We start from the raw sequence: 23,316 nt of genomic DNA, 5'->3' as shown, positions 1-23,316 counted from the left end.
CGTCGTCGATCACGTGACTCTGTGAAACCAATAAACTGCACTGGAGAATGTACTGCGTGCTTGATGAGTGTCTCGAGGCTTCAGTGTCATACATACAATCACTACCGAAGAAACCCCGGTGGACAAGAGCTCTCACAAATGTAAGTTTTATTCTTATAATAACTCATAGGGTGTGCACCGGGTTTTTGTTATTTAACAGCTCTCATCTCACAAGGACGCTTTGGCTAGTCATCTGTTTGGCTATTTCGATAATGCTAGCGCCATCGCATCGCGTACGTTTGAAGTAATTTACCCTCGACCGGGAAACAGTGTTGGTACTTAATTTAAAAAAAAAAAACAATATTCCGGTTTTGACATGATACTACCCTTCTAAAAGTCATACAATAGACTACAGAGTGTATAGTGCACAGTATAAGGGTGACCAGACGTCCGGCTTTGTGTTGTAATGCACAGCATTTTAGTCCTTTGTACCGCATCCCGCAACTTGAGATGATGTCCCGCATTTTCAATGGAAATAGAGTTAACTCACATTTGACCTTGGTGTGCTCGAGCGCCGGGTGGTGAATGTATGGCGTTGCCTGAGAAGGTGAGTGGTAAGGATTCCACATCTGCAGGGAATTATAGTAATGAATGTTGTGTGTTGCAGTGAGCAGAGGCGAGAATAAACACAGACAGTACGTTTACATGGACAACATCCGTCCATCCATCCATCTTCTACCGCTTACTCCTTCTTCAGGGTCGCTGGGGAACCTGGAGCCAATCCCAGGGAGCATCGGGCACAAGGCGGGGTGCACCCTGGACAGGGTGCCAGTCCATCGCAGGGCACACTTACGTGGACAACAATCATCCGATATTAACCTGATTAAGACAATATTCTGATTATGAAACTAGCATCTTAAACAGAGCTTTCTGATGTGGCTAAAGTCATGTGACATGTGGAGTATTCCTATTTTAGTCACATTATCGAAGTGCATTATAGACTATGATTACGTTTACATGGACAGCAATAATCTAAATATTGGCCTTATTCTGAATAAGATAATATTGTGATTAAGGTGTTTACATGACTTGCTTTTAGTATATTCCTTTCATGTTCCCGTTTTACATGTTATCAAACATAGATCGATTAACGGCTTACGTCATTACGTCCCCACGCCATGTGACGTTCCTTCCAGAATTTCACGTGTCAACATACAGTTCATCTTCGTTATTGTACCGTATACAGTTTTGGGTGTTTTTTATTTTTAATTTCACGAAAGCTTCAAGTGCAGTTAATTATTAGTCATGCTATACCTGTAAATTGACGACTGCTTGAAGCCGTGGGCTGCGTCCGAAACCACATACTTACCTACTATATAGTAGCTGAAGTACATGTATTTCACCTACTATACAGTAGGTAAGTATGCGGTTCGGGACGCAGCCGTGCTCTCTTCTTTGCCGTCAAACGTTTGAGCACTGCTGTGTGCGTATGTATCCTGTCGCAAAATGCGGTGAAAACTCCCACACGGAGTTAATAGTGTGATTAAGGTGTGTACATGTTTGTAATGTACTCCGATAATGCGAATAAAACAGGAATACTCCACATGTTTTAATTCGATTTGTTTACTTTGAGTATGACTTAAACTACCGGATTAAGGTCATCAATAGTCGCTGTTTACATGGTCGTTTCTTAATCAGAGTATTGTCTTAATCGGGTTAATATTGGAATATTGTTGTCTATGTGAACGTACTGATAAACATGTGCACACCTTAATCACACTATTAACGTCGTGACTTCAACAGTTCCAGACCATTATGGGGAGGAAATCACACAAATAGGAAGGGAAAAATACTCGAAGACTTCATCAGCCGCAATGAACTGTGTATCCTCAATACACTATCAGGGAATATGTCTAGCTCTTAGAGCCTTCAGAACAAGTCCCATTAAAAGCCTTTATACAGAAGCCGGTGAAACTTCCCTCCAGAATAAGCGTCTGAAACTGGCCTTACAATATACAGCCGAACTCAAAGCAAATCTAAGTAATCCAGCCTTTACACCAGTATTCTAACAAGAATGTTCTTATCTTTATGAAGCTAGACCTAAAGTGATCAAAACTTTTGGAGTATGGATTAAACTATACTTGGAGAATTTGAACATCAAGCTGGACAACATAAGATAGAATCATTTTTCGCCTGTTACCAAGCCCCACCAAATATTACAACCTGGACCAAACCAACTTTTATTAAGGCATTGGCTTAGCACAACTTAAAAAGGCTGAAACACTTCTGTGTATGAACAGGAATTCTTGGAACTGAAATGTACTTTCCCACTACATAGTACAGTAGTCATGGATGGATCCAAAACGTATAACAGTTTATCAGCAGCAGCACATTTGCATTTATTCATTTAGCAGATGCTTTTATCCAAAGCAACTTAGAAATGAGAAAATACAAGCAAGATATATCAATCAGAGAACAAGGTGTACAGCAGTAGTGATTGGAGATCAACAATCTGTCATTCATATTCCAGAACAGAGCTCTATCTTCACAGCTGAGGACCGAGCGCTGCTACTGGCACTGGCAAACATTGAGCAGGGTCGAGGACAAAACTTCTTAATCACTTCAGACTCAGTCTTTCCTTCCAGCACTTGAATCCATGGAGACCGATCATCCCATAATCATAAACATTGTGACTAAAATACATCGATTACAGAAGAAGGATTTCAACATTATCCTCTGTTGGGTGCCGGGACAAATTGGTCTGGCAGGAAATAAAAAGGCAGATATGGCTGCAAAAGGGGCATTAAACTTTGAGACCTCGGAATATCTGATACCACCCTCCAACCTCAGTGCAACAGCAATAAATTATACATAATAAACCCCAGGATCAAAAGAAATTACTTTCAAATAACCACATCGTCGAAATAAATAACCAAATGGTCGAATTTCTTCTTTCCTCATAGTAAGTATGGCAGATCAGATCCTCTCCGGGGCCCGAGATGCTGTTCTGAAACAGAGTGGCACTCTCCCAGAGGACATGCCAGAGATCAGAGGTTATGATTTTAATCAGGGAGTAGACCACAGAGCGCTGCTGAACTCCTTCCTCACCACGGGCTTCCAGGCTAGCAGTTTTGCCATGGCTGTACAGGAGATCAATAAAATGGTGAGTTCAAACAGCTTCTTGTTTTTCCATCTGCTCTGTTTTTCTTCTCTTTGCAAAGCCATCTTTGATAAGCAAGTATAATATAACTATAAAATAAGCATGAGCCAAGAGGGGGGCGAGCAGGTTAAAATGTCTCATCAGAATTTTTGCATTCTGGATCACGATCAAAGATATTATTGCGTTTATTTTACGTTAGTTTTTAAATCCTATTTTGCAAGTTAATGTACAGAACAACCAAACTAATTTCCCTGTTGATGAGAAATACAGCTCTACAAGGAAAGATAACATCAGAGAGGTTATTTCTAGACCTGTAATAATTCCAAAGACCCCTTAGAAAAAAATAGATTGATTTTCAAATAAATAAAAATCTTTTTTCTTTGCTCCTTCAATATGTATCGCCATATCGCACAGCCCTAGTTTTAACAGAGGGTTGTTGTTGGTTGGGAAGGGCTAATCAGTGTTTTCATTGCGATACTTGTCTTATTTTCAGATTGACAGACGACTGGAGCCGGTGGAGGAGCAGGAAAATGCCTGTGACTCTCAGCAGAGTCAGTCGGGATGTACCATCTTCTTAGGCTATACATCCAACCTCATCAGCGCCGGGGTCCGTGAGACCATCCGCTACCTTGTCCAGCACAAAATGGTAGGAAACAGTTCGAAAAAGTCATGGCTCATTTTGTAGCTGACTCTCCTGTGGTTTTTTATTTAAATTTTTTTATTTTAATTTTTTTTTATATATATAAATATAAAAAGAGTATGCGTGTGTTCATCACCTGGCTATTCACTGTGTTAATGCAGGTGGATGTGATCGTGACAACTGCAGGAGGTATTGAGGAAGATCTCATTAAATGTTTGGCTCCCACCTATCTGGGTGAGTTTAGCCTTCCAGGAAAAGAGCTGCGACAGAGAGGCATCAACAGGTGAGACACTAACTGAATAGCAGATTTGTTTGCCAGTACCTACCTGGTCGCTCTGGTTTATGTATGAGCCGTTACAAGTTTTCTGGGTGTGACTGACTGACTGACTGGCTGGATTTTCAGGACTTGCTCTGGGTGTCTGTATTCCAGGTGGTGGTATACTCCTAAAGCATGGGAAAGAGATCTGTTCATATTCTCCAAGATTTAATGCAACTAAAAATGTTTTATGCTTCATGAGAACTGCATCTGAGAAGAGTCCAAAACAAACTTTGGAAAGCTTAGAACTTTCATAATCTTTCAGAACTGTTGGCTATATCTTAGCTGTCTGTCAAACGAGTGGGCGAGCAGTAAACATCAAGGCAGAATCTGTGTAAATAAAAGCTGGGGTGAGAATGTTGACCAGTTTGCTTTGGCTTAATGTAAGGATGATTGCACGGGACTACAGGACCACCAGGCTGTTTCCTTCATAATGAGTGTCGTAATCCCATTTGCTTATTTCCTTTCTGAATAGGAATAGCATAATTGTCACTCTATTTATGTGACCAGATTTGCGCAGTCTGTAAAATTCCTCCTGCGTTGTCATGCTCGTCCTCTGGACCTTCAACCTGAGTGATCCATGTGGCCCTGGCGTTTCTCCATTTAATCGTAGAACACATCCTGATATCATACTTCACCGGACAATAACAGATAGGACTCAAATAGTGCCAATCACAGAACTTTCTGATTCTGCTCTTATACTGCTGGTATCATACTCTTTTTTTTTTTTTGAGGATAAGAATTACTCAGTGTTAATACTGTATTCTCTTGAGGTTGAGAATCACTTGAACACACCACTGAGCTAGAGATGTAATGATATGAAGGTTTCATATCACAATTATCGTGACCAAAACTATCGCGGTTATCAGTATTATCATGGTATTGTTAAAATGTGCTGAAAATATACAAAAAGTACCAATACACACTGAAATCATTTGGAACAGGGTTTATATTTGAAAATCAACAAACAAAATTGGCAGCATAAACATCATAACATTAACGTTAAAGTTGGAGTGAGGAGTGAGTCGATGAGGAACCAGGAGCATCACCGGTGCACGCCCACTCTGTAAACAAGGGAATAGCAAATGCTATTTTTTTAATAATTAAAAAATAAATAAATAAATAATTATAATAATGTATTTTAAAAATAAATAAATAAAAATAAATAAATTATTTTTTGTTATTATTAACTTACACATTTTAAATGATCACGATTTATTGATTGGGTGACTAAACTACATAACCTTATTACATGGCTCTCTGAAATTCTTGATTCTGGTCAGTTGCAGTCTGATATTACCATCTTATGACCGTCGTCATTAGCAACGCAGTACAATTCAATGCTCATCCTGAAATTCCGGCTTCTTTAATGTCTCACGCGTTCTCCTTTCATACAAACACAACTGATGCCATTGTGCATCTCTGTTATAGTTATTGATTATATTGAAAATGAAATCGGAGGACTTCAGAATTTCTACTGTACGATTGTTTTGTAGATAGCAATGGATTATAAAATAATAAAGAACAGGTAAAATTTTCAAACATTCATCTCCAATCACTATTTCCTGTCCCCGTAATTGTTTAAATATTGTGTATTAGTGGTATTAATGTGCATTATCCCTTAAGTTTCGCACTTGTTATTTTTTTACTGTCTTGTTTGAACCTGTTCATTTGTTTTGGCTCAAAGCCATGCACTTGCTAGGACGTTTTCTTCTTGGAAGCTTGCGTTAATTATAAGTGAGATTAGAAATGATCTCAACCCAATGTAATATTTTGTCCTACTGTTTACTTTTCCTCATAATTTCCCCCAGCTCATGTATTGAGCTTAAAGTTAACTTAGCTTGCATTCACTATAGAGTGATGGCTGGTTGTCATGAAGATAGCTCGGCAGATTGGACGTGTTGTCCTCTTTCTCAGCAACTTTCTTCTGGCAAGCTCTGCAGACAGGGTTACCATCTTCTATTAAGTTTCCCTCAGCATTTTTATAAAATCCTAAATATGACAACACTGGATTTGGCCCTCTTGGAAGGTTTGAAAATCTCCATAGCTCCGTTGATGCCTTCCGCCACGTTTTCACGCTAAAAAAAAAAAACAACGATGTTGCATGCTGCACCTGCATCAGACTCATGATGGATGTGTGTGGACAGCATTTACCGTGAGTTTTACAAATCACGTTTTAATGATAATTAAATGTGACGCAGTAGTTTATCGTGAAACCGGTAACAGTTTCATCCCTATGTTGACCACATGGGTTGCGATAAAGAAAAAATCAGTCTGTAAAATCTGGCAAAGATGAACAGTGGATTCCATATTGCTGCTTTACATGTGTCCCCAAGGGATACTCCTTTTCCCAGGAAACAGCCATAACCATAGTCTAATGGCATTTAAGTGAAGATGGAGTCTCTTGTTTGCATTGTCACTTCCTTTACTAAAAGAGCTAACCTGACTTAAGACAGCAAAGCCCCTTTATGGTGCTCCCCAAAGCATAAATAATTGATCAGTGACCTCTCAGCTGTCTGTCTCTTCCACATAGTGCACAGTTCTGCTAGTTACAAGCAACTTGTTTTTCCAGTATTTCCATTTTGCAGCTGGAAGCATTTCTTCATTGTTCCTGGTGACAGTAGCTGTGTTTTTAGTTTGAATTTCTTGTTTTAGAATTGGCAACCTGCTGGTCCCTAATAACAACTACTGCAAGTTTGAGGACTGGCTTATGCCCATTCTGGACCAGATGGTGTTGGAGCAGAAAACAGAGGTCAGAAACGTCTTGTGTATAATTTGACCATTTTCACATCATAACTTGCAGTTGTTTTTAGACTTTGTAATTGATTTAGTTTTGATCAATTTGCTTGCATTTTGGTTGTAAAGATGTGCATACCACTAAGGTAAAACATTGGGTATTGCACATAATGAGTCAACATACAGGTAGTGAATAAATCTCAGAATCCTGAATCTTCAAGATTTGTACACAGTTCTGTTATCACATGACGCAAGCGGTAGACATGTTTCATCTATGTACAGGCCAGAAAACTAAGTGTCAAATGCACAAACCGTGGCTGGACATTTAGTGGATACCAAAAAAACGGACATCATTCTCAAAAAACCACAGGCTCATCTTCCACTGCCTCGCTCCACCGCACATGCAGAAATATCATTGGCTTTTACATGCATCAGTAGTCCGATTACATCAATGACCATTGCGTATGTTTGAAAATGTTGGAAGGCTTCAGATCAGAGGTCAGGAACATTTTCAGTTGGAAATCGTTTATGAAAATCGTTGTCAGCGAGTCTCGTTATCGATTATTTGGTCTGCATGCGGTAAGTTTATTCACTGCGTTACTTCTGTTCCGAAAATACGCATCGGAGAGTAAATACTAAAGTCGTGTCCCAAATGACATACTACACACTTGCACTGTGTACTCTACCGTCTACTGTATGAATTTTAGAAAGGCAATATTGTCTCAAATAAAACACTAGCGATTTTTTTACTAGGAAGCTGCTTCTTAGACCATGGTACATGACATCATACACACGTTATACAATGCAGCTAGCTTTAGCAGATACCCAGAGTCAATGAAAATTGATTTTCTTCAGTTTACTGTTTATATCACCGTTACCTGTTATTCTCAACATGACCTCACTCACCATCAGACGTAGGTGTAATCGTCAAGTGACAGCAAATTCGTCTGTCTGTTCGGACTGGAAAGAATGATATAAGCGTCTATTTTTCTTTTAGCCATTTCACCTTCAAAACAGACTTTCTATGTCGTTTTTAACCGATTTTATGAAATTTGAACTTGTTGTGCCACATCACGATTGGTTTGTGTATACTTGACAAACGAGCATCGATTATGAATTATGTAGAGTTTTAATTAAATTGACACTAGCCTTTGTGACTTGTGATTTATTTTATTTATTTACTTTTGAAAGAGCTATATATTACTCGTGAGCCACAGGTTCCCAACCCCTGCCTCAGATCATTTTGGAGGCAGATCACAAGGGGCAGTTTAAAGTAGTCTGTCCACCTCTGGGCATGTTCTTTTAGCTGAGAGGAAACCCTCCCACCCACCCACATAGGAGGTAATCTGAGCACAAAATTGAACCAGGCACCCTGGAACTGTGAGCCAACAATGCTACTCTCTGTGGAACCCAAATACTGTTGTGTGCGCCAGCATTTTATGAACCATATCAGTATTGGCTTGGCTTTTCTTATTATAAGCTTGTACTGTGTTGTACTCTAATCTGTGTTTGAGTCTAAATGTATGCTGTTTCATACTTAGGGCACATGTTGGACACCCTCAAAAATGATCCACAGACTAGGCAAAGAAATCAACAACCCTGACTCTGTTTACTACTGGGCTTACAAGGTAGAATGTTGATTAAAATACATTTTCACATACTTTGATTCATGAGTAGTTATATCATACAATTTCTGTCAAATTGTCAATCAAATTGATTGATTTATGACTCTCCGAGTTCCCCTGACTGACAGTTCTGTAGGCACACCTAATTTATGACCAGGGTTGTTGGGGATTAGCCCCAAGTGTGTGTGTGTGTGTGTGTGTGTTTGTGTGTGTGTGTGTGTGTCATGGGTTTGTTGATCAGAAAATGCTTAGGACATGTTTTTGCTATAGAGTTTGGTGTGAACTGTATTTTTATTTTATTTTATTTTATTTTTTTTATTTATTTATTTATTTATTTATTTATTTTTTACAGTTTTAACCCACACACAATGTATACATTTTGTGTTATAAGTGATTATTTGTTTCTGAAATTACTTTTTGTGGTAAGTATTATTTGATTATGAAGCGCAAGTATGGTTTAGGTGAATCTAACTATGCTGTTAGATGTATTAGAATTGTGGATATAAATGAACAGAATGTTGTTTATGAAATAATTAAAACATTTGTTGATTTATATTGTTGAGAAAACACTGTGATGTGTATAAAAGTTCTAGAGTCCCTCAATGTTGTGTGATACCGTTGTTCTCTTTTACTGAAATAAAACCAAAACACTTAAACCATTGTGCTCTTCTTTGTGGAGGCTGAGGTGACAATATGTCTGAAGAAATGAAAAAAATATTTATTAGATACCTTCTAAACATGGTTCGTTAGGAGGTGAAAACATTTAAAAGGTGATGTTTTAAAAGAATCGTGCATTTTGTTTAAACTATAAGCAAGTTTTCGGAAAATGGTTCGCCAACAAGGATACTTACACAGAACTGTCACTAAATACATCACCTTTTAAACGTTTTTACCTCCTAAAGAACCATGTTTAGAAGGTATGTAATAAATATATATTTTTTTTTATTTCTTCACACAATAAACAAATAATCACTTGCACCACAAAATGTATACATTGTGTGTGGGTTAAAACTGTAAAAAGCACGGTTCACTCCAAACTCTTTAGCGAAAATATGTCCTAAGCATTCTCTGTTCAACAAATCCATGAAACACATATCCATTATCTCTCGCTCTCACACACACACACAAAAGTCCAGTAGCACCCACATACGCCTACATACTTAAGGCTAACTCTCACCAACTCTGGCCATAAATTTGGTGCGCCTACAGAACTGTCAGTCAGGGGAACTCAGAGGGTCATAACTCATCAATCAATTTGATTGAAAATTTGACAGAAATTGTATGATATAACTACTTTCCTGTCCCTTGTTTGTAATTCTTTACCGTTTTAATAGAACACTTAGGGACTACATTTATATGGACAACATTCTTCTAATTATTGACCTTATTCTGAATAAGACAATATTGTGATTAAGGTGTTTACATGAGTCGCTTTTAGAATATTCCTTTCATGTTCCCGTTTTACATGTTATAGAGCAAAGAGCGATTAATGGCACACGTCATTACGTCCCCACACCACACCGTCCGTCGTTCCCTCCAGAATTTCACCCATCAACATACAGGTGTTATTGTACCGTATACAGTTTTGGGTGTTTTCATTTTTAATTTTTTACGAAAGTTTCAAGTGCAATTAATTATTTGTCATGCTGTACGTGCAAATAGACGACAGCTTGAAGCCGTGGGCTTTGTCCGAAACCACATACTTACCTACTATATAGTAGCTGAAGTACATGTATTTCGCCTAGTATATCGTAGGTAAGTACACGGTTTGGGATGCAGCCGTGCTCTCTTGTTTACTGTCAAATGGTTGAGCACTGCCGTGTGTGAGCGTGTCCTGTCGCAAATGCGGTGAAAACTCCAACATGATGTTAATAATGTGATTCAGGTGTGTACATGTCTGTAATGCATGTCGATAATGCGATTAAAACAGGAATACTCCACGTGTCTTTATTCGATTTGTGTTTACTTCGAGTATGACTTTAATCAGATTATTGTAATCAATAATCGCTGCTTTCATGGTAGTTTCTTAATCAGAGTATTTTCTTAATCGGGTTAATATTGTTATATTAATATTCGGGAATATTCGGGTTAATATTCGGGAATATTGTTGTCCATGTAAATGTACTGATAGGCAATCAGTAACATCACAGGAAACAATTCAGTACAATGGTACTGATTACCGTGAGCTTCATTGTAAGCTCACTGACTGACCTTTATTTGTATGTATGTATGTATGTATCTAAGTAATATAAAATAATGTTGCATGTAGTGAGAGATGTGTCTTGAATGTCAGAGGTTTTGATCTCCCACCTTATTTTTTTTTTCAGAATGACATCCCTGTGTTTAGTCCCGCCCTCACTGATGGTTCATTGGGTGATATGATCTACTTCCATTCCTATAAGAACCCGGGACTGGTTTTGGACATTGTTGAGGGTGCGCAGTTCATAGATCATACACTTTGCAAAGTGACCAAATCCAGACCTGAAAACCTTTTACAAATTTTGTCTTTGAGCTCTGCAGTTGGAGTAAGCTGTTAGATGTTATCATTCAAAAATAGCTGGTTGACATATGCATCTGAAATGATTGCCATTTGCGTAGGTGTTTTGAGCTGTCCTATATTAACTGACCCCTGGAAGCCCGTCATAGTAGAAACTGGAGTGTGCATATATACTTGGTTTTATGGCAACTACCAGGTGCTTCAGAAAAAAAAAATGCTACTCATTTGTTTTAGACTTCTAAGAGGCTTGAGTACTAGACCAGCCTCATCTACAATCCATAAAAGCCCTCTTCAAAGCTTCTGAGAAGAGCAACTACTGGCTCTGAACAAAGAGGAAGGACCCCTCTTGGGCCCTAGGCATCAAAAGGAGTGAACCAGAGGCTCTGAACAAAGAGGAAGGACCCCTCTTGGGCCTTAGGCATCAAAAGGAGTGAACCTACCACTAGTGTGTAGCATCCACCTGGATGATGCGTTGGCAGCCATAGCCAGAAGGCCCACCACACACCACCTATTATTGGAGAGGAGAGAGTGATGTAAAACATTCAGAGATGACCACAGAGAGTCAGGACCTCTGTTTAACGTCTCATACAAAAGACAGTGCTGTTTTTACAGTGTAGTGTCCCCATCACTGGGGCATTAAGCCCCAAACAGATCACAGGGTGAGCACCCCCCTGCTGGCCTCACTAATACCACTTCCAGCTTAAGCAACCTTAGTTTTCCTCAGGAGGTCTCCCATCTAGCTACTGGCCAGGCTCAACCCTGCTTAGCTTCAGTGGGACACCTGGCCAGAACTGCAGGTTGATATGGCTCTGGCAAGCTCTGATGAAGCTAATAAGTTCTGATGCCTGCAGTTTGGGCTCCCGCCCTGTCTGATGTACAAGGCCCCAATCACGAAGGTTGACAAACTGGAGAGAATGATCCCATTTACAATCTTGTAGATTGTAAGTGCACCAATGTAAGGCTGAAGACAGTGCTGACAGAGACTTGTGATCTACTTGTAGCCACAGCTGCCCCACCTTGTCAACTCGGATGGCACCAGTGGAGGTGTCCCAGCAGGAAAATGTGGCACTCCAGCACAAAGACAATGTTGGCCAAGGGTAACAAGGGAGGGGAGCCTTTGGCCTTGTAGCCAATCAACCACTCTTAATAGTGGAGGAAGTGGGTCAACAAGAATAGGCTACAAGGTGCTAAAAGCTGTTGCCTAGCCAAGGCAGAGGCAGTGGATGAGATCAGAGGGAATAGTGAAAATAAAGATCTATTGGAAAGAACTGTGGGACATGGAAGCCTTCAGACTAAGCTTCATTATTAGAGCTACATATGATGTCCTGCCCTTTCCCAAAAATCTCAGCCAGTGGTATTGCAAAGATCCAACATACCCCCTATACCCATCCCCAGCAACACTGAAACACACTTTAGTCAGGTGCAAGAAAAGCCTAACACCTGGAAGAAGATGCTCACATGCCTAGCAGCAGTTTACTCTTAAGCCTTGTAGTGTGCCCAGTAGGCACCTCATTAAACATTTGCCAGGCAAGGCCAGAATCATTCCAAGATCCTCGCACCTTCAACAGAGCCTGGACGGCTGGGTGTGGCAAGATGTTGCTAGTAGATGTTGGCTGATCTGGGTTAGAAGCTCAAAACCAACCTCAGCCAAGATCTTGTGCTGTAGTCATCCTCTCTGATTCTCGTGCACGTCGTGGAGCTTACAGTGATCTGTGAAGATGTCATGGACAAGGCCTATATGCACATGGTGTGGCTGGATCCTAATGGATCTGTCGAGTAGAGGTAGGCTGTAGAGTATTTGCAACCATGTCAACAACTAGGCTTCAAATAGACTTGGGAGTATGAGAATGGACTCATCAGCAAGCCATCAAAGCCTTCTCAGTAACCTCTGAAAAGTGCAGATCAGTGGCTCTGGATATAAAAGGAAGGACCCCAAGGGCATGAACCTGGGATGCCAGATGTCACTGCTGAACCCTCTGGAGGTGTAGTGGGTTCATCAGTGATGCATTGATAACCATCAAGATGCCAGCACCATTCCATCAGAAGCTGTGAGGCAGCAATTCTGAGTTACATGCAACACTACAGGGATTGTAAGGCTAATCCTATAATTGCTTGATGTAATTTTTTCCCCTAGAATAGGAAGTAAGCAATAAACAGACAAGCGCCTGATGGTTTGTGCAAAGCCCCGCACATATGCACACTCCAGTTTCTACCTTAAACAAGTGATTTGTGAATTTATTATTTCAGAACTGTACTGTGACAATTTTTTCTCCTGTTAATCACAGGGTTGTTTGCGGAAGGGAGCAGATAGTACTTTTTGAGTGTGCTAAATGGATATAAAAAAGCCCTAATACTATTTAACTGATTCACAGAAGTCCAATCAGTTTTTAGTTGAGCTTGAAAACACATACCAAAAAGTCAGATTTCATATGTTTTTGCCGTTCAGACTGAAGAAACTGTTTTCTGTTCAAATATAAAAGGCCAAATGTGACCGACATTGCCTGTCTGAGCATTTGGCAGAATTTTCACATTTGGAACTTATCCACACTATATATGTTCCTTGTTGATTTTTGTAACGTAGATATCCGGAGGATGAACTGTAACGCTGTGTTTGCCAAAAGCACAGGTATGATCATCCTGGGAGGAGGCCTTGTGAAGCACCACATCGCCAATGCCAATCTTATGGTGTGTAATGGAAAAACTAGCACATGCTATGTTTTAGCACTATGACAAACTAGAACTGATAGTACTGTTATAATCTAAAGTCTCTTTTGATCTTGCTCTTAGAGAAATGGTGCGGACTTTGCTGTGTACGTGAACACAGGGCAGGAGTTTGATGGCTCAGACTCAGGGGCCAGACCAGATGAGGCTGTGTCTTGGGGAAAAATCCGCATGGATGCCAAACCTGTCAAAGTAATGTTTAACTTTACCTCTAACTAGGAGTGGAATGATGCACTCTATGGCCAAAAGTATGTGGAAACCTGACCATCACACCCGTATGTGGGTCTTCCCTGTTGACACAATGTTGGAAGCACATAACTGTCAAGGACGTCTGTTAAGATTTCCTCCACTAGAACTAAGGGGCTCAAAACTGTTCCAGCATGACAATGCCCCTGTGCACAAATAGAGGTCCATGAAGACATGGTTTGTCATGATTGGTGTAGAAGAACCTGAGTGGCTTGCACAGAGCCCTGACCTCAACCCCACTGAACACCTCTGTGTTGTCTGAATTGGCATGCAGACAACACCACAGGCCTCCTCGTCCAACATCAGCATCCAACTTCACTAATCATCTTGTGTCTGACTGGGCAGGAATTCCCACAGCCACATTCCAGATTCTAATGGGAAGATTTCCCAGAAGAGTGGAGGCTGTTATAGCAGCAAAGAGGGGATGATGCGTATTGTTTTAGGATGGGACATTCAACAAGCAAGCATGGTTGTGATGGTCCGGTGTCCACAAAGCTTTGACCATATACTGTATACTGAATTTATGCTATGATAGTGATGCAAGCCGATACTCTTTGCCCAATATAGTTTTCAATACATCATGAGACATTTTTACGCATGGTAGTGAGATGTGTGTGATGGTTGTACTATTTTTAAAAGCAATATTTTTATAAGCAATTTCAGAGTTTTTGGAACCCTTCCAGAAAATGGTCAACATTGCACACAATGAGTGAAAATTCCACTCAAACGATTGTAGAAATTACTTAAATTGGCTCTAAGAATGGTTCTTGTAATAACTTAAAGTATAATTGTATTTTCTATTATCAATGTGCAGAATTATTTGCATCTTTAATGTGGAAAATAAAAAACTAATTGTCATTAGTAATGTATTAATTGTATAAATAAGTAATAAAAAATCTCGTTCTACCACATGGTGGAAAAACAAGGTTAAGATATTTATAAGTTGTTATATATCATATATATTCATAAGTTATTTATGTATAAAGTTTTTCCTCATTAAGGATGCTGGTAATACTGGAGTTGATTATTATACAGTGATGGAATTGTTTCAGATTTCATGTTATGCTATACCGTCACAGTTGTTTGTCATCAGACTCGAACATTTGAATTCCTGGTGTATAGCTACATTGGCTGTTAAGTTTAATCTGTGGTACCTGGTTCTGTTGGTATGCTCCTTAAGTGAAATAATAAGAATATGTGATAAATAACGATGCAATATGAACACTAACTATTGGTTCTGATTGTGTAGTAACTGTGTGTTGTTTGTCGCAGATCTATGCAGATGCCACTATAGTCTTCCCCCTGCTGGTTGCTGAAACATTTGCACAACAAGCCAGCAAACTGACAGCAGATAAAAAGAGTGTCTAACACTGCCTGCTCTTTTCTCCTGTGGATTCTCATTCTTTTTCACCTCTTTCCTTCATCTCTACTTTTTTGCGTGTTCTGTTATGTGTGTTTCTGTTTGTCCCAATTCCACCTACTTGTTCACAGCTACCCGATTATTTCATACCTATTTGTCTTCTTATTGAAGTTTTATTTATATTATTGGGTAACTGTATCCTTGTGTTCCCTTCTTTACTTAGTAGCATGTTTCTTCTTTGTTTTGGCTAAGAGAAATTTAGTCTGTACGCCAAAAGACACGTTACGTATAATATAAATGCTTTTATTAAAGACTTTGAAAGAAGCTGAAATAAGATAGAGTTGTATATTTTTTGCTGCAACAGCTTTTTACTAGTTGGCAAAATCTTACATTAGATTCTTGCGCTGAAGTTGCACTCAGAATGACCTTTTTTAGCAAAGGGTCTAGAAAGAAGTTTTTATCTCAAATTACCCCTTTCTTACTAGCGAGTGATCTTCTTGACAATTTTTAGTTATGTTTTTGAGCTGGTCACAGCACAGAGACCACCTTCTTGAAAAAGGTCTGTTAGTAGCTGTTGACTTTGGGCTGTGTGTAATTTTAATGATGTTAGATCTTCGTGCCGCGTTCGACACTGCTGATCTCTCAATCCTCTTAGACTGTTCGGAGTATGAAGTCAGCATTCGAGGGACTGTACTAAAATGATTTGATTCTTATTTACTTGATAGAACATTTTCTGTGACCATTGCAAAACTGTTCTTCTTCGTCGCCCTAAATAGAATATGGTCTTTCTCAGGGTTTGTATATGGAGTTTGTGTTGGACTATGTAGTGCTGTTATGTGTACATGGGTGTGTTGGTGTTCTGTCATGTCACTGTTCTTTGATTTTCTGCCTGTGAAACATTTTGGTCAATTCTGTTGTTTTTAAATGTGCTGTATAAATAAGTTGAGTTGAAGTTTGTTATTCTTTTAATTATAGAAAAAATGAACGACGTGTAATTTTTAACTGGTCAGACCGATGTTATTGCTTCAGCCATTCACCTGTTTTATGTGAATTTGACATTTCTGTTAGAGATGCACTGATACTAAATTTCTCAGCCGTTACGATAACCGATTATTCAGAGTGATATCTGCTGATACTGATAGTTCTGCCTTTTATGCCTTCTTTTAAATTAATAAAAATTAATTCCACAATTCTTAAAGAAATGCAAATAAAAACTTTATTCTCTTCATTTCAACAAGTTGTTTCACAGTAACTGGTCTCATAAACAGAGAACACATTACTCTAATTAACATTAACACATTAACACACACTTTTGATTGACAGGATATCTTGACAGGGCCCTGATCATCGGATTTTTTTAAACTATGGCCCATAAACCGATGGCACATGGCGGGAAAAATTGCCTTTATCGGCCGATACATTGGTGCATCTCTAATTTTTGTTGAACATGGTGAATATGTATTGATTTGTATTTGCATGACATGTCATCATGTGGTTAAGGCCCCAGTCATGATATAAACATCCAGGTTCATAGACAAAAAAACAAACAAAAAAAACAGTTGAAAGCATTCAAGCCCACTGGCAAGTTTGGAGGAGATCATTGAGGAGACATTACAGATTTCATGTTATTACAAACATTGGAGTAAGAAATAAATATATCCAAATAAGGATAAACATTTGCATTTTCTTTTAAACATCTGTGAAATATCTGTGATCAGGTGTGTGGTTCCAAAACAGCAATCACATTGGTGCTGTTTGTGCTGTCATACTAATTATGGTGGTGTTCTGTGATATTACATGGAAGGGGTAAAATCAATGCATTACATTGCCAGGTCTCATGGTGTAATAAGAATGATTTGGAGCAGACTATTACTTACACACACACTCATTCATATATATATATATATATAAGGTTAGGTTTTTCAAGACGCTCTACTAGGTTCATGCAAGATATGTTTCCTCAGAATACCAAAAGACTATGTGTCTGGGTTATTAGTTGTATTGTTTGTAGTTGCCTGATGGAGTAGTTTCAGAAGGATGCTGATATAGCAATCACTAGTGTTCTTTTTTTCTTTCTTTTTTTGTCGTTATTACCAACAACCAAAGAAGGTTTATTTGTTGGTGGCTTGTCCACACCTTGATATCTCACTCACTACTCATACCTTCAGTGGGTGCTTTTTTGCTATTCAGATTAATTGACTTGCACACGGCAGATAATATTTTCAAAATCAGGAAAGCAGGAGCAAAACTGTCATTTTATCTTTAATGTTAGCACATACTATATGCTTCTCCGGTTTCTGGGAAACCAAAATGTGCGGCTGGGCTCAGTTTGGAGTACCTTAGCCAAGGGTATGAATACTTGGCTAAATGAAAGATTTCAGGTTGTTTTTTGTTGTTGTTTGTTTGTTTTTCCCCCCCAAATAAATTAGCAAAAATGTATGAAAACGTGTTCTCGCTTTATTATAGGTATAGGTAATGGCCAAAAAAGTAAATGTCATCCTTTTTAAATTAAATCTATTGCACAATTAAATGTGTAAAAACTGAAAGGGACAATACCTTCCAAACCCACTGTATGCATATCATCTGTATTTCATGTAACTGACTTTAAAAAATAACAATAAAATCTATCTACAGCATTTTTGCCTGTCCCAGCCCTATCATTACACTTTACTTTAAAACTTTACTGTGTCAAATTATTTTTGCATAAATGTGTCAATCTGTTTAACTTGTACTTGAATCATCCTTTTCTATGAGTTATGAAAAATCTACATTTTAGTTATGTCCCACAACATTTACTCCATCCTGTTAGCGGAGTATATTCACCCCACGAAATATTCCGCATGTCACGTGTTCAGGAAGTATCATCACCCGATTTTCCTGAAGATTACATGAGGAAGAAAAGTAAGTTCTCCAATTGTTATTTTTGTTTTACTTATTTTAAGTGATCTTGACTGACAAAAATCATTTTCAAAAATACAACTAGTTACAACTCAAACTCAACTGTTACAACTCAAATTATCGACAGAATGCTAAATAAATTTTAAGTACATGATTTGAATGTACATATGTCATTAGCATGGATGCTAGTTAATCACATTCTGTGTATTTGCTAATTCTATGATTTAAAAACACCTCAACCCTGGGGTAAACTTTTTAGAACTGGTAAATACAGGTTTTCTTAGATGAGCTTGATTTAAAAAAAAAAAAAAAAAAAGTTTCATTTGTAAGATTTACAAAAGTTAAGTAGCACTTAAATCATGGAATCACCGGTTTACTGAAGAGCCGAGTGGACAGAGTAGGTCAGTATTGCACATTAAATTAAACACTGGGTCAATAACAACCCAAATTGGGTTACTTTTAGCCCAATGGCTGGGTAAATATAGGACAGAACACATTTTGGGTTAAATTAACCCATCAAGTTGGTTTGTTAACTTTAACCCATTAAATAGGTTGTTTTGCAACTGAAAGGATGGTTCCATTTTTATAAAAATGCTGGGTTAATTTTATTTCATAAATGGGTTAATATTTTCAGGGTTATTTTTACTTTGAAACTGTAAAATATACTACATTATAAACGACTATGTAAACATGGCATCTCCTTTATTTATACACAAGGTGTTCAGAAATGTATTGCTAGATCTGCTAAAGTGGTGATTATATATAGACTTTGAAGTAAATGACTCAAATAGGTCATAGGTCAAGACAAAAACATCATATTTTGATCAAAGGAGACGTTTAAAACATCCCCCAAAAAAACCCTTACGATCCAGTGGGCATTACAAGCAAGTAAGCCAAAGCTAACAAAGATAGCAGTGCATTTAAGGTCATAAACTGGACTGTTATTGCACATTTTTGCTTTTTCTAGTGTACAGTAATGGTTTTATGGTTAAATATATTGACATGAACTTTGTTTCTCCAAAGAAAACCATTAGTCTGTCCGTGTGAAAACCTCTACCTCTACCTGAGGCGAATTCAAACTGAGTTGAGTTGACCCAAGGAGCTGGGCTGAGATGTTGGGGAGGGGGAGGGGTACATTGCTTCAAGTGTCAGTGACAATGACCTAGCCACTTACCCAGTGGTTGGGTTACAGAAACCTACCCCAAAACTATCCAAGACTGAGAAAATAACCCAATTAAATGACTCTTAAAGCTCAACCCCAGCGTTTGGGTAGAGAAAAAATAACCCAGCATTTTTAGAGTGCAGCAGATGATAATCTGTCATCAGCATATATTCCATTTACAGACATGAGCAGGTGGTATAAAAGAGCCAGCAAGTTTAAGCCCTTACCTTTCAAAGACAAAAAGAGATCAATTCATTTTGGGGCTCCATTTCAGATTATTTGCTGTTTAGCAAATGGTTTAAAGTGGATTATTTCGAATTTTTTGTGGAAGCAAGTGCAACACAGATTGGTGTGAAGAAGGAAGGCTGGGGTTGATTTCTTTGTAGCCCAGACAGTAGATTCATGCAACCTCTCAGTGATGTCAGTCATGTCAGGTGATTACACAGAATGAAAAATCCTGTAGATTTCATATGCAGTTTGGCTGATATTTTCCAGCCCATTTTGCGGATGCATCCATAACACATCAATAGATTGAGAAGGTGCACATGACGTACAGTCACGGACCATGAAGGTGAGCAAATTGGATGATCTACTCCATATTTTGAACAGATATCCAAACTGTAAGTTTAGTGATTTTTTTTTCTTTGTTTTTGAAGTGTTACAACTCTTCTGTTTAGCATAATTTGATATTTGGTAATATCTTTGCAAGTGAAACTATGTTGACTATGGGAAAATATATCTAATATTTCTTAACAAGAGATTATTATAAATCAGATTTAAGATTATTCTTTTACTCATTTCAGGCATTAAATGTTCTTTTATTGGAAGACAATTTTGCTTCTTTCTAGAAATTAATACTTAGAAAAATGATCTGATAAAAGAACAAGACTATTTCAACATGATTTCTAAATTTCAAAATGTCTAGTAGTGTGTGTTTGTGTGTGTATCAGTGGGTTTTTGTCCACAGGGGTACGTGGGGTAGGGTCGTGCAGGTCGTGATATACTGTACAGTATATCAGCTATTCAACAAGTGTTAATCTTAATAAAATACTCATTCATAACTCCATACATTTTAAATACTTCTTTTGCATGACCAAAAGTCAACGTTCTTTTGATTTGCTCCCCTTTCTAGATGTTGTGCAATCGTGGGGCAGCATTCTCTTGCCCCACTTAGCTCCATAGAGTTATTATTGTACCTAGTGGTCAAAATGGAGAACTGCAACAAGTGCTGATAGACACCCATTGGGGGAGAAGCAGCCAAGATCTTATTTTATACCGAATAATCTGAATGAGATCAAATACATATCTAAGTGCAGACAGTGTGTCTATGGTTCTGTAATGGTTCTACAGAAACATTTCTACTGGAAGATATATTGAAAGATTTGCAGAGGGAAAGGGGGATGCAGTGGGTAGTGTCTGTACAGTACATTATAAATGCGTGTGCAAATGTGTCTCCCTTTTCCAGTGAGGTTGATGTGACAATGATGACATATTGAACAAAGTTGAGGAATAGTTTTCTAAAACCACTCAAAACAAGCTACTAGACTGTATTCTGGATGGCTGCATGTTGTCGATTTTCAACTAAGGGGTTATACTAAAAATTCTTTATATAGTAACCTATAGAATAAGTCAAGTTTAATAGCCTCTCAGCTTCATTTTGTTTGAGGCTATGTCATTATTAATGCTATCCTGCCTGACCACAATTTATGTTCATGTGCCGCTACTGTTGTGTATAATCTTATTACGCCATCATTGGGACCTCATGATGTAATGCACTGCTCAGCTGTAATGGTTTCACTGCAGAGCTACTGACAGATATGATATTTTACTGAGTTTGCTGATCACCTGGCTTTCCGCCTGAGTCTTGTTTCTGATTACTGCCTTGGCATATTGATTTGCCTGCTTCTGGTTCTGTCAGTAAAAGTAAATTGTACAATTGGAAAATTGACTGATAAGCAGTTTCATGGCCAGGTGTGGCTTCTTTCCTCGTTATTTCATGACAAATTAAAGAGATAAAAGGTCTAGAGTTGATTTAAGTGTTGAATTTGCATTTGGTTGCGGTTCATGGGAACTCTCAATATGCGGTTGAAAGAGGTGTCGATGCAAGTGAAGGAGGCCATCATTAGGATTTAAAACCCCCCAGCCCTTTCAGAGAGATAGCAGAAACATTAGGAGTGGCTAAATCAACAATTTGGTACATTCTTAAAAAAAAAAAAAAGGAATGTAATGGTGAGCTCAGCACCACAAACAGGCCTGGAAGGCCACAGAAGACAGCTAAAGTGGATGATCACAGAATTCTTTCCTTGTTGAAGAAAAACTCCTTCACAACATCTAGCCAAGTCAAGAACAAGCTGGAGGAGGTATGCGTATCATTGTCAAAGTCTACAATCAAGAGACACCTTCATAAATGCAAATACAGACGATTTACCTCAAGAAACAAACCACTGGTAACACTCAAGTGCAGAAAGGCTAGCTTAGACTTGCTAAAAAAAAGTTCTGGAACAAGATTTTATGGACAGATGAATCCAAGATTATCTTGTAGCAGAATGATGGGAAAAGAAGTGTATGGAGAATGAAAGGAAAGGCTCATGACCCAAAGCATACCATATCATCTGTCAAACATGTGATGGGAGTGTTATGGCAAGGGCATGTAAAGCTTCCAATGGAACTGGGTCACTGGTGCTTATTGATGATGTGAATGCTGATAGAAGTAGCAGGATGCATTGCATACTATATCTATACAATACTATATCTATACTTTCTGCTCAGATTCAGTCAAATGCTGCAAAACTGATAGGACCAGAGCATCACAGTACAGATGGATAATGACCCACAACATAACGTAAAAGCAACCCAAAAGCTTCTTAAGGCAAAGAAATTAAATGTTCTTAAATGTCCGATGACCTCGACCCAACTGAGCATGCTTTTCACTTACGGAAGACAAAACTGAAGGCAGAAATTCCAACAAACAAGCAGCAACTGAAAACGGCTGCAGTAAAGGCCTGGCAAAGCATCTCAAAAGAGGAAACTCAGCATTTGGTGATGTCCATGGGTTCCAGACTTCAGACAATCACTGACTGCAAATGATTTGCATCCAAGTATTAAACATAATCTTAATATTTATTTATTTATTTATTTATTTATTGTTCTTAACTACCAGTTTCATTTTTATTGAACATTTCTGCTGAACATTTCTGCTGAACTAAACATTTCTGCTGAACATTTCTGCTGAACTAAACATTTCTTAATATTTATGATTGTTAGTTTGTCCAGTTACGTTTGAACTTGTGAAAATGGATGGACTTGAAATGGCTGAAATTTTTTTTTGGCTTAAACGGTTAATGCAGTATTTTTGTTAAACCGGTGAATTGAAACTGAAAGTCTACACTTCAATCATATCTCGATTGCTTCATTTCAAATCCATTGGGGTGGTGGCACAGAGGCAAAATTCGGAAAATTTTGTCACGGTCCAAATACTTACGGACCTGACTGTGAATAATATTTGCAAATAGTTCTTTAAAATGATTCATGGCGTTTTCTCTCTGAATTGGCATTTTCAACTTTGGCCACTGTGTTGTTGCAGTTGTACTGTACTTATCCACCCTCTCCAGTCGGCTGTGTCTGTGCTTTGCCACCAGGGGACTGTCTTGCACCACACACATGCCTTACATTGTACGATCAGTTGTCACACCTAAAGCTCAAGCACTTCTGCTGAGTGTTTCCTCTGATGTGACTGACTTGGGTTTAAAGGCATACCCTGAGCAGACATGTGGCCTCCACATTACTAACTGTTTCTAATATTTGACATCCAAATGTCAAACATAGAACATCAGCAAATTCTTACAACAACCAGTTTGGCCTAATTATGAGAAGTGACCCAAGTTTGTGCTGTCTCAGATGTCAGCAGTGATCTTCCTTTTGTGTTCTGAGCCATGGGAAGCCCTCGAGGGCACAGACTCCAGTGGCATCAGGTGTT

General features: G+C 38.5%; 1 protein-coding gene across 3 annotated transcripts; it reads left to right on the top strand.

Annotated features, from left to right (window-relative positions):
- The first annotated feature begins 19 nt into the window (after window positions 1–19).
- On the top strand, window positions 20–17,916 carry dhps (deoxyhypusine synthase). Of its 3 annotated transcripts, XM_017482779.3 has the most exons (11): window positions 53–140; window positions 647–674; window positions 2,943–3,142; window positions 3,633–3,785; window positions 3,941–4,062; window positions 6,751–6,847; window positions 8,373–8,459; window positions 10,784–10,889; window positions 13,535–13,638; window positions 13,741–13,866; window positions 15,193–17,916. In XM_017482779.3, the coding sequence occupies exons 3-11, from the start codon at window positions 2,948–2,950 to the stop codon at window positions 15,286–15,288; spliced, it is 1,086 nt and encodes a 361-aa protein (XP_017338268.1). In that variant the 5' UTR covers window positions 53–140; window positions 647–674; window positions 2,943–2,947; the 3' UTR covers window positions 15,289–17,916.
- Window positions 17,917–23,316: the final 5,400 nt, after the last annotated feature.

The sequence above is a fragment of the Ictalurus punctatus genome, chromosome 2, assembly GCF_001660625.3.
Source record: "Ictalurus punctatus breed USDA103 chromosome 2, Coco_2.0, whole genome shotgun sequence".
NCBI lineage: Eukaryota > Metazoa > Chordata > Actinopteri > Siluriformes > Ictaluridae > Ictalurus > Ictalurus punctatus.
Note: the sequence above shows the minus strand (reverse complement) of the source record. Positions and strands in the feature narration are given on the sequence as shown.